The sequence below is a fragment of the Oncorhynchus nerka genome, linkage group LG2 (assembly GCF_034236695.1).
Source record: "Oncorhynchus nerka isolate Pitt River linkage group LG2, Oner_Uvic_2.0, whole genome shotgun sequence".
In the NCBI taxonomy this organism is placed as follows: Eukaryota; Metazoa; Chordata; class Actinopteri; order Salmoniformes; family Salmonidae; genus Oncorhynchus; species Oncorhynchus nerka.
In genome coordinates, this window is record NC_088397.1 from 6214910 (window position 1) to 6228206 (window position 13297).

A 13297-nucleotide genomic window follows, 5' to 3' on the forward strand; every position below is an offset into this window, starting at 1 on the left:
GCCCCTAAATATAAACAGTACAGGCACCCAAAATGAGCACAGGCACCTATTTCAGTCCAAGTCAAGCACTGAATTAGATAATTGAACAAGAAATATAATATATGTTTAGGGAATAAAGTGCCTGAACTGTCAAGACTAACTTCTGTCTTTTTCTCTTTATTACTACTTGCCGACTCAGATTAAGTCTGAGGCCGGTAACATCAACCGTGAGGACAAACCCAGCCTGCCTCTCTCCTTCCACACTAAGTCCAAACCCACAGTCACTGGGTGCTGATTGTGAGAGTGGAGCCCAGTTTGCACTGCAGGATCCAGAGATGGCATCAGTGAAGCTGGAAGACTGCAGTCAAACACTGGAGCTGAATGTCAACATGAAAGATGAAGAAGAGGAGGAGAAGATTGGGAAATCTGTTAATCATGGTAAGCACAGGTTCTATCTAAGTGTGTTGTTCGTTCCAACTTCCCACTGTATGAAAAGTTGGTGTAGAACTGTTTCAATGAGAAAGTAGATGTTATTTCATGCTACGGTATGAAATACCAGTATGGTTTGACACCAGTATTGTCAGCATTTGTTTTATTCACTGGGCTATCTGGAGTGCTGGGCTATCTGTATTTTATTTATATTTTATTTCACCTTTATTTAACCAGGTAGGCCATTTACAACTGCGACCTGGCCAAGATAAAGCAAAGCAGTGCGACACAAACAACAACAACACAGTTACACATGGGATAAACAAACGTATAGTCAATAACACAATAGAAAATCTATATACACTGTGTGCAAATGAGGTAAGGCAATAAATAGGCCGTAGTGGGGAAGTAATTACAATTTAGCAATTAAACACTGGAGTGATAGATGTGCAGAAGATGAATGTGCAAGTAGAGATACTGGGGTGCAAAGGAGCAAAAAAATGAATAACAGTTTGTGGATGATGTACTTGGATGGTGAGCTGCTCTGACAGCTGATGCTTAAAGTTAGTGAGGGAGATGGATGGCACTGTGATAGACTGCATCCAATTTGTTGAGTAGAGTGTTGGAGGCTATTTTGTAAATCACATCGCCGAAGTCAAGGATCAATAGGATAGTCAGTTTTACGAGGGTATGTTTGGCAGCATGAGTGAAGGTTGCTTTGTTGAGAAATAGGAAGCCGATTCTAGATTTAATTTTGGAATGGAGATGTTTAATGTGAGTCTGGAAGGAAAGTTTACAGTCTAGCCAGACACCTAGGTATTTGTAATTGTCCATATATTCTAAGTCAGAACCGTCCAGAGTAGTGATGCTGGATGGGCAGCCAGGTGCAGGCAGCGATCGGTTGAAGAGCATGCATTTAGTTTTACTTGCATTTAAGAGCAGTTGGAGGCCACGGAAGGAGAGTTGTATGGCATTGAAGCTCGTCTGGAGGTTAGTTAACACAGTGTCCAAAGAAGGGCCAGAGGTATACAGAATGGTGTTGTCTGCATAGAGGTGGATCAGAGAATCACCAGCAGCAAGAGCGACATCATTGATTAATACAGAGAAAAGAGTCGTCCCGAGAATTAAACCCTGTGGCACCCCCCTCAGCGGGGCTGAGGTGCACCCATGACCAGCTCGGAAACCAGATTGCATAGCGGAGAAGGTACGGTGGGATTCGAAATGGTCGGTGATCTGTTTGTTAACTTGGCTTTCGAAGACCTTAGAAAGGCAGGGTAGGATAGATATATGTCTGTAACAGTTTGGGTCTAGAGTGTCTCCCCCTTTGAAGAGGGGGATAACTGCGGCAGCTTTCCAATCTTTGGGGATCTCAGACGATATGAAAGAGGTTGAACCGGCTAGTAATAGAGGTTGCAACAATTGCCTACCCCGGTGCCTTGTATTGTACAGCCTACTGACATGAATACATACACTACCAGCCTACTGATATGAATACATACACTACCAGCCTACTGATATGAATACATACACTACCAGCCTACTGACATGAATACATACACTACCAGCCTACTGATATGAATACATACACTACCAGCCTACTGACATGAATACATACACTACCAGCCTACTGATATGAATACATACAGTACCAGAAATGTACACTACCAGCCTTTTGAAAGAAAATCACTTTTTTGTCCAAGCCTAAAATATACAATTGATGATATGAAAAACACTACCAGCCTACTGACATGAATACAAATGACTACCGTTCAAAAGTTTGGAAACTGTTTAAAAGAAAATCACTTTTTTGTCCAATAAAATATACAATTGATCAGAAAAACAGTGTAGACATTGTTAATGTTGCAAATGACTATTGTGGCTGGAAACTGCTTAAAAATATATATATTTATATTGAATATCTACATAGGTGTACAGAGGCCCATAATCATCACTCCTGTGTTCCAATGTAATGTTGTGTTAGCTAATCCAAGTGTATCTTTAAAAAAAAGTGTTTTGTAATGATCAATTAGCCTTTTTAAAATGATAAACTTGGATTAGCTAACACAACGTGCCATTGGAACACAGGAGTGATGGTTGCTGATAATGGGCCTCTGTACGCCTATGTAGATATTCCATTTAAAAAATCAGCCGTTTCCAGCCACGATAGTCATTTACAACATTAACAATGTCTACACTATTGATCAATTTGGTATTTTATTTTACAAAAAAAATGTTTTTCTTTCAAAACGAGGACATTTTATAAGTGATAGAGTGCCAAGACTGTTGGAAAAGCATTCCTGGTGAAGCTGGTTGATAGATAGATAGTGCCAAGACTGTGCCAAGCTGTCAAGGCAAGTCAATACTTTGAACAATCTAAAATACAAGCTATTTTGATTTAACACTTTTGGGGGGGGGGTTACTACATGATTCCATATGTGTAATACCATGGTTTTGATGTTTCACTATTATTATTCAATGTAGAAAATAGTAAAAATGAAGAAAAACCCTTGAATGAGTAGGTTTGTCCACACTTTTGACTGGTACTGTATATTACACCAACTGACTGGTTCTTCTGATGTTCACACAGGAGATCATGTTGAGACATTCTCTACATCCAGAGAGCAACAGCAGGAAGATCACAGAGCTAAGAGGTCTTACCACTGCCCACATTGTGAGGAGATTTTCCTAATTCTATCCAAGCTAAAAATACACCTTAAATCACACACTGGAGAGAATCTGTATCCCTGTACTGACTGTGGGAAGAAATTCTCTACATCAAGGGTTCTGACAGTTCATCAGAGAGTACACACAGGAGAGAAGCCTTACTCTTGCTCTGACTGTGGAAAATGCTTCACGTATTTAAATGTTCTAAAAGTTCACCAGAGAACACAAACTGGAGAAAAGCCATACTTCTGCTCTGACTGTAGCGCGAGTTTCTCTCAACCGAGCCACCTAAAACAACATGAACGTATACACACAGGAGAGAAGCCTTACTCTTGCTCTGACTGTGGAAAATGCTTCACGTATTTAAATGTTCTAAAAGTTCACCAGAGAACACACACAGGAGAGAAGCCTTACTCTTGCTCTGATTGTGGAAAATGCTTCACAAATGCCACTAATCTAAAAGTTCACAGGAGAACACACACTGGAGAAACGCCTTCTGCTCTGACTGTGGGGTGAGTTTCTCTCAATTGAGCCACCTAAAACAACATGAACGTGTACACACAGGAGAGAAGCCATACTCTTACTCTGACTGTGGGGCTAATTTCTCTCAATCGAGCCACTTAAAAAGTCACCAAGGTATACATAGAGGAGAGAATCCTTAGTCCTGCTCTGACTGTAGGAAGAGTTTCTCTCAAATGGGCCAGTTAAAAAGACACCAAGGTATACATAATGGACAGTAGCCTTATTCCTGCTCTGACTGTGGAAAATGATTTAAATCATCAGCTGAGCTAAATGGTCATCAGAGATCACACACAGGAGAGAAGCCTTTCTTCTGCTCTTAGTGTGACAACAGCTTCTCCTGATTTGGGCAATGTAAAACACACCAACGGCTACACACTTGAGAGAAGCCTTATCAGTTCTCTCAGACCAGCTAAGATTAGTCACTCTTCTTAATTCTCATCTCATAAAATAAATGGCAACTTTGAATTGGATCAAATGAAGAAAGTGTAGAATACTATTGTAATCCTATTGTTTCTCATTGTGAGAGAACAATGCAGAGGAAAGGGAGCATCATAGAATGTTAGTCTCTCTTTACTGATCATTGTGCATCTTGTCAGTTTTTTGCTGTTTTTTTTTTTTTTTTGCTCGATTCCATAGACACGTCCCAGCTCTACTGGTAGTACTGGTACTACCAGCAGTACTGCACCTGTCAACGACACAAGTTGTTCTGCTTCCATAAGCACATCCAATGCTAGCATCAGTAATTCTCCATTTGTTGTTAGCCCAGCTAGCATGGACACTGGCCTGCATCAGAATCACAACTGTCAGAGCTACTGCCTCTTTATCCGGCAAAACACCAAACAACAGACAGGGATGTGCCTTTCCTCAGCCACAGTGTGTTTATCTCACAACTCGATGAAACCTTCACTCTTGCGCAGACATTTAGAAACAAAACATGCCAATTTGAAAAATAAGCCACAGGAGTTTTTTCAGCGAGAGTTGAGACTACTTTCGAGTAGTAAGACATGTATAAAAGCAACAGATACCATGAATAAGAAGGAGCTAGAATCGTCTTATATGGTGAGCTATCGAGTGACTAGGACAGGCAAGCATCATACTATTGTGGAGGACTTAAATCTTCCTGCTTCCGCAGATATGGCTGGGGGACAAATCCCAAAAAACTATACCGTTTCACGACACATCAGTGACATGGTAGATGTTTGGAACAATTACTGCTTCGCCTTACAAGCCAATAATTCTATGCGTTACAGCTAGATGAGTCGACAGACGTGGCGGGCCTGGCACAGCTCCGTTACAGCTAGATGAGTCAACAGACGTGGCGGGCCTGGCACAGCTCCTGGTATATGTCTGTTACAGCTAGATGAGTCAACAGACGTGGCGGGCCTGGCACAGCTCCTGGTATATGTCTGTTACAGCTAGATGAGTCAACAGACGTGGCGGGCCTGGCACAGCTCCTGGTATATGTCTGTTACAGCTAGATGAGTCGACAGACGTGGCGGGCCTGGCACAGCTCCTGGTATATGTCTGTTACAGCTAGATGAGTCAACACAGGCGGGCCTGGCACAGCTCCTGGTATATGTCTGTTACAGCTAGATGAGTCAACAGACGTGGCGGGCCTGGCACAGCTCCTGGTATATGTCTGTTACAGCTAGATGAGTCGACAGACGTGGCGGGCCTGGCACAGCTCCTGGTATATGTCTGTTACAGCTAGATGAGTCGACAGACGTGGCGGGCCTGGCACAGCTCCTGGTATATGTCTGTTACAGCTAGATGAGTCGACAGACGTGGCGGGCCTGGCACAGCTCCTGGTATATGTCTGTTACAGCTAGATGAGTCAACAGACGTGGCGGGCCTGGCACAGCTCCTGGTATATGTCTGTTACAGCTAGATGAGTCAACAGACGTGGCGGGCCTGGCACAGCTCCTGGTATATGTCTGTTACAGCTAGATGAGTCAACAGACGTGGCGGGCCTGGCACAGCTCCTGGTATATGTCTGTTACAGCTAGATGAGTCAACAGACGTGGCGGGCCTGGTCACAGCTCCTGGTATATGTCTGTTACAGCTAGATGAGTCAACAGACGTGGCGGGCCTGGCACAGCTCCTGGTATATGTCTGTTACAGCTAGATGAGTCAACAGACGTGGCGGGCCTGGCACAGCTCCTGGTATATGTCCGTTATGTTTTTGGAGGGTCAATTAAGGAAGACATCCTCTTCTACAAACTACTGGAAACCAGGACAACAGGATATATTTTTAAAGTACTGGCCAGCTTTGTGACATCAAATGGACTTTGGTAGTCAGGTTTGATGAAAACCTGCTCCAGAGTGCGCAGGGCCTCACACAATGACCCTAAGCACACAGCTAAGACAACGTTTGCGAAAATTTTGAAAAACCTGATTTTTGTTGTAATTTTGGAGTGTTGTGTGTAGATTGATGCATTTTATAATAATGCTGTAATGTAACAAAAGGTGGAAAAAGTCAAGCAGTTTGAATACTTTATGAATGCACTGTATCAGATAACGATGATCAGTTTTCTGCATTAGTTTCGGTGGATTATTTGTATATTACCAAACACGTTTTGTTTAATGATAAACAGGCTATGAATTGGCTAGTGTTTATTAAATTGCCTTTTAATGCTAGATTCATTGTTTTAGTAACAGTTGAAGTTAATTGATATGTTTGTACATTAATTTGTTCCGGGCAACATCTTCTCTTGTGTATAATTTTAAATAAAATTGCAAATAAATTCATTAAAAATCCTACAATGTGATTTTCTGGATTTTTTTCTCTCTCATTTTGTCTGTCATAGTTGAAGTGTACCTATGATGAAAATTACAGGCCTCATCTTTTTAAGTGGGAGAACTTGCACAATTGGTGGCTGACTAGATACTTTTTTACCCCACTGTATGTATATTATGTATTTTTAGTGTTTCCTGTTTGACCCCAGGAAAAGTAGCCGCTGAGGATCCTAATAAAATACTAAATGTATCAGATATTGATGACGTGTTGATCAGTTTTCACCATTAGTATTTTAATGAAGGTGTCATTCAATGTGTTTTGATGGGATATAGTAGTAAAGGCCAAATTCAATATATATATTTTTATACCTAATGTCCTAAAATTCTAAATCAATTATCTAAACAATCCATGGTATGACCTTCTTAAAACAATTCCATATGTTAGCATCATATTGGAATGTAATGACCCAGTTAGTATTGGGGAATGGAACCAGAGAGGAAGCTTGTGTTACCTTTCTCACATCACTACAGTATTCATTTCAACAGACCTTTTCCACGCCCCATTGTTAGAGCTCAATATATACCCAAGACTATATAGAGGGTCAGACTGTTAAAATGCCTAGTTGATTATGTAAATAGTATTTTAGAACTCTGGTATTGATGGCCCATTTCAAGGTGAGTCATTGATATGAATGTTCAGAGTGAAAGAACTGTGACCTCACATGTAATGTCCCACATCTACCAGAACCTTTCCTATTTGGTTCGTAAGCACCACAGAATTTTAGGAAGCCATTGTTCAAAATGTGTTCATACACACAGTAACAATGGGAGGGGGTGTGGCCTGCACAGAGGAGGACCAGGAGGTTGATCTCAGACAGATTAACAGTGAGGACAAACCCAGCCTGCCTCTCTCCTTTCACACTGCCTTCAAAACAGATTCTAAACCTACAGTCACTGGGTCCTGATTGACAGTGGAGACTTGTTGCACTGCAGGATCTAGAGATGGCATCACTGGACAGGTATCCATTGGGCCAAGTCTACAACAAAAACATTTCAACATTTCATACAATCATTGCAACGTGGATGGAGATGACAGAAACAGGAGACATTTTGTAAAGATCCACAAATGCTTTATCTGTTCGAACAGCGGCAGGAAAACATTGAAGAACCACAGTGCAATGCTGCGAAGGTGTAAGAAAGGCACTGCTAAGATCAGAGATTCATCTCCTGAGTACACACCACAAATATTGAGTACACACCTAGTCCCCTGAATACAAACCAAGTAATCTTACATACAGGACTTCAAGTTGTAAAATAGTGAACTACTCTTTAATGGAGCTAGGCTCTATGAAAGGGAAGTTTTGACAACAACAAAAAAACGTCCTCGTCGTGTTTTGTTCATTAGTCCACTGTTAATACAATGCCAAAAAGGTTGCATGTTAGCAGTTAAGTTTTCAATATAAAGCACTTTCAGTACAGAGAAAAAAGTGGGATGCTTATGCAAATTGTATGCAAACAAATGAGCAAAATGATAATTGCATATAATTTGCATTATCACACCTTTTGGTATGTACTACATTGTTTTCCAATCCTGGTCCTGGGGATCCATGAGCTTGTTTGTTTTTGCCCCTAACACTCACACACTGGATTCAACTAAACAACTCAAGCCTTTGAATTGAATAAGGTATGTGAGTGCGAGGGCAAAAACAAACATACCCTTTGGGACCAGGATTGGGGAACACTGCTGTACTGAAAGTCCTCCATCTTCAGAACTTCACTGTTGAAGTGTACATTATTTGGATTGTATACAGGGTGAAGAAACCAAGGTGGACATTTGTAATTTGATTGAACTATCCCTTTAATTAGGGTTCCTTTGGAGTTATATTTAGCTAGAGATGGATTTGCTCTAAGCATGTGCTATAAATATTCATTTATTTAATAAAGAAAACTACTTTTGTCATCTCTTAAAAAGGCTAGGCGAACCTAACGACTGTGCTCTCATACTCCCTTAAAAGACTTTTGCTTGAAAAACGAGAAAGTGTCAGTAGCACGGTTTGTCCATTTTGACACGCCATAGAACCCTTTCTCTGTTTACAAATTAAAATTGTATTTTAAGGCTTGTATGAATGTCCTACTTCATATGTTTGTGTCATCATCACAAATCAACTGCATTATACTTAAAAAAACAACAACACTTTAACCAGTAAAATGGCTTTCGCTATAGCCTATATCAATGAACGAAAGCGTTCTGTGATCTTAGCGACTGTTCAAGCTAGAATCAAAACATTGTAAGCGTATATAAACTCAAAGATATTTAGTTTGGAAGTAATAAAAACGTACATCTAGACGACTGCTGCCAAGAGTCGCACACATCTGTGAGTGACGTCAGTGTGTTGAGTACTGAAAAAGGGTCTATCGCCACTTCCTCAAAATAGATAACTCAAATCTGTCATTAATGTTGAGTGCTGTTGACCAATCACAAATGAACGGGCTTAAACTTCGGCTACCGACTTGCCTCCAAAAAAAAATGTGTGTGCACAAACAGCCGAAAAAACCCTTACACAAAGCCCAAAACGAAAACTTCACAAAATGTCGTCATAATATATGCACGGCTGTTTTTAAATAGTTTATTTCATTGAATTATACACAAGAGAGAAAACATGTATGTACAAACATATTTTTTCATTACATTCTTGTCATTTAGCAGATGTTCTTATCCAGAGCGACTTAAAGGAGAAATAAGGGTTAATTGCCTTGACAGATTTTTCACCTCATCGGCTCGGGATTCTAACCAGCGACCTTTCAGTTACTGGCCAAACACTCTTAACCACTAGGCTACCTGCCGCCAGATCAATCAACTTCAACACAGTTATGCAAATACATTCATGATCAATGACTACAGTAATGAATCAAGTATTAAAATACAATTTAATAAACAGTTGATTCATTCCGTTTATCATTAAACAAAAGCTTAGTAATAAAATAATACACCGAAAATAATGCTGAGAACTGGGGCCTGTTGCACAAAACTAGGATAAGGGATTAAGCCAGGATATCTTGGTGATCCTGGCTCAATTGATCCGTAATCCGGTTGCACTAAAGATGGATAGGGGGCAGGAGGATATGTTATGGTATAAATTACCATGGAGATTTATTCTGTGGAGCTAGCCTGCTCCAGACCAGGCTAAATTCCAGGATCTATTTAATCTCATCCCTAATGTCAGTCAGCAGTCACCACAAATGGAAACCAATAGTTATTTCACTGCTCACTATACATTGTTATCACATATAACTAGACCCACTGTTATTATTTAAACGTTTGTGATCATTAATTTCAATGATTTTGGATAAAAAATGATTTTTAGATGATGTTGCTATCATTAGATAATTTACAGTTTCCCATAGACTATAAGGCTATATATAAAATGATAGAATATTAGGGCCACAGAGGGGAAAAAAACACAAGTCATAATATTGTAACCAGTTGTTTTAAAGGAGGACAGTTGTTAAAATGACAGATGTGGGGCATTTCGTGAAATTGTACTTCAGTATGGTTTCATAAACAAAGACATGCTGATGTGCCAGAATATTAAGTATCACATTGTCATAAGTATCAAAACTGTAAAAACAATATGTAGCTTTTCTGCAGAAAGAACCAGCCTCATAAATTTATGACTTTATCCTTTTTCTTCAGTGTGGCCCTAGTACTCTGTCATATAAACAAATACACATTCCATATGAATATAAAAACACAATGTGTAACATTATGTTCCTTTATTGAATAAGGACAAAACAAAGCAGGTAAACCATCAGCTCCTTTCGAAACTGAAGTCACAGTGTCTCTACAAGATGGAAAGCACAGAATCCAAGCATATTATACAAAATGATACATACACATTCAAAGGTCTGTATATAACACACCCTGCATGTCTGCACACTAAAATAAATGCAGGACAAATCCATACACATCAACTGAACAGACAAATGAATGGATGCAGTAGCCTCCCTGCAGCCTTGTATTACACACAGTATACCGCACAAACATCATAAGAGGCCAAATTCGTCAAAAAACGAACCCAAAAAACCCAAATTCCTCTGCCACCGCAGGACATATTTAACCAAAATTGAAAGCACACATACTAACTAAAATAATTCAACACATATTGGTCCCTCAGCAGCCGACCACTGTCGTCATCAGGGAAGATTGCCGGATTGTCCCAGTCCATGGCTGGTGGCACTCTGGGGGCCCTCTCCTTCCTCAGGCAGGCCACATTGTGGAGGACAGCACAAGCCACAGTAATATCACATGCCCTAACAGGGCTGACCCTTAATTTGTGAAGGCAGTGAAAGCGTGCCTTCAGGAGGCCAAAGGTCATTTCAACTCTGGCCCTGGTCCTGGCATGGGCATGGTTGTAGGCCTGCTGTGCTTCCTGGGGGTCTGTGAAAGGTGTCAGGAGAAAAGGCTGGCAGCCATACCCCTGTCTCCCAGCAACACACCAGAGAATTCACCTGTCAACACAAAATCTCATCATTACTACCTCATAAACACAGTGATATTCTTGACACAGCCATGATGGTTATAAATAGGGGTTGTGTGGCTTACCTTGTGATAGGCACTGATAGATTTCAGAGGCCCGAAAGATTCTGGAGTCATGGACTGAGCCAGGCCATTTTGCCACAACATTGCTGATCACACAGTCAGCATTGCAGACCATCTGAAATCATAAGATGAGGAATATTACACCAATCAATGCACATCACTGGCAATGCAGAGTGTTCGTCAATGGACAATATCAAAAAGTTATGTTCACCTGAACATTAATGCTGTGAAAGGATTTCCTATTCACAAAATCGGCCTCATGGGCACCTGAGGGGCTTTTATCCTTATGTGTGTGCAGTCCACTGCACCAATGACATTGGGGAAACCTGTCACACAAAGTAATGAGTATCCTACTATGTGTTAACAGTTGTCCTGTAATTTGTAGATCCTCTTACCTGCAATCCTATAGAACTCCTCTTTGATGTCACAGAGTCTTCTGTGGCCAGGGAAGGAGATGAAGACATCTGCTAATGCTTTGATAGCCAGACACACACTCCTTATTGTGCGGCAAATTGTGGCCTTGTTCAGCTGTTCTGCATCCCCCACTGAGTACAGGAAGGCTCCACTAGCAAAAAGCGCAAGGCCACACAAACCATTTGCTCCACACTCAGTGCATGGCTCCGTGCAGTGCGGTGCTTAATCCTGGGACCCAGTAGTCTGCATAGATACCTGATGCCATCTGCAGAAAACCTGTATCTTTCATATAGATGGTCATCAGGGAAGGCCAGTGGGTCCAACCGGTCCCTGAAGACCCTTTCTCGCCTGAAGGCTCTCCTCAGCACAAGTGCTTCTTCATCCACCACATCTCGCACGAATGGGCATGCCATTGTCAGAGCAGAAAGGAACACACAATTTTGGGCCTTCATATAGGCTAGTGGCCACACCTGGTGCTGGGGGTGGGCAAAAGAGGGCGATGCCTTATAACGATGACTTGGTTGTACTGATTGCTGGGAAAATAAAAAAACCTTAGAAAGATGCCACCGTCCTGTGTGCTCACAATAAGAGCTCATATGTCATGGCTCACTTGACTTTACGAGAATATACCTAATTTTTATTTTGAGCTGTGTCATCTTCTTGGAGCTGGGGGAGGAAAGAAAAATAATGATTAATACATTTGTGTTACAGTTAGCATACAGTGTACATTGAAGGCATATCTCACCTCCCTCTCAAGTTTTTTTATTTCAAGGTCCAGTTTCCTAATTGTCCTCTTTTTATTTCGGACTCCAGTGCAAGATTTTCCATCTTTTTCTTCTTGTACTGAATGTCTATGTCTGCCAGTTCTATTTGGCGCCGGAGGTGGTTGCCATACAACTTTCTGATAGCTTGTGAGCTCTGTGAACACAATACAATTAGCGCAGCTGGAATTTGGCAGGATGTGGTGTCCTTTTATTAATACGCACTATGTTGCCAGGCTGGTTTTCCCACTGTATAGCATCTGGGTCCTGTAAAAGAAATTAGATTTTTGATTTTGATGAGGACTCCTCACCATTGTAGAGTAAATAGTACTTTCACAGTCTTAACATGATACCTCATGCCTTCTGGAATCCAGAGAGATGGTCTCCTCCTCATCATCGTCTCCATCATGTGCTGTTGCTGCTGCACTGGGGCCTTCACCCTATCACATTTAATCGGATTCATATTGAAGCTAGTAGACAAGACATGCCAGGCCTACAGTATGCCTTTGATGGAGTACTCACTGGATCAGCATCGTCTGGTGCTTGTGCTGGTGGCTCTAACAGGAACACAGTGCTGCCAGGCACTGCAAGGCAATAGGTAAACCAAAGTCAGACAGTCCAAATTGATTCAATATGAATGTGGTTGTATCCCATGTAGAGATGGAAGGACATACCTTGAATGAAGCGGGTGGCATCTTGGGAGGAACCTATGCTCGTCTCTTTCCCCCAGGGATCCCCTCTAAGACGGGCCTGCCTTTATTTAGCTCCAAGGCCATGTCCTCTGCTGGGGTAAGGTCAGCCTTTGGTGACCCACCACCCGTGCCTTGTCTGTGGGTATTCTTTTTCACTGCTAAAACAGTACAGACAAGGTGTGAGCAGGCACCTTCTGGGTACAATATATGCTTGTGCTTTGTTAAATATTAGTCAGGGACCATACCATTCTGCAGAATGTTCTTGTATTTGATTTTGACCTGCTGCCATGTCCGTTTTGGCCCGTTCATGTTTAATCTACACACACACACACACACACACACACACATTTAATGGAGTCACACTGCAAAAATTACTTGGTATTTTTGTCTTGTTTTCAGTAAAAATATCAAAAAATTTATCATAGCTTTATACAGTGTGATGGAGTTACTTTACACAATTTCACTCATATCTGCAGTGCATTTCAATTAAAAATTTAACC

The 13297-nt window shown here is 41.2% G+C and overlaps 1 protein-coding gene across 1 annotated transcript in view; it reads left to right on the forward strand.

The window, feature by feature from the left end:
• The first annotated feature begins 268 nt into the window (after positions 1-268).
• The window catches only part of LOC115116980 (zinc finger protein OZF-like), a 171776-nt gene continuing 158747 nt past the window's right edge, over positions 269-13297 (forward strand). The window contains exon 1 of the mRNA XM_065022422.1: positions 269-417. Coding sequence (XP_064878494.1) covers positions 315-417 — 103 coding nt within the window. The 5' untranslated portion in view covers positions 269-314. The remainder of the gene's footprint in view (positions 418-13297) is intronic.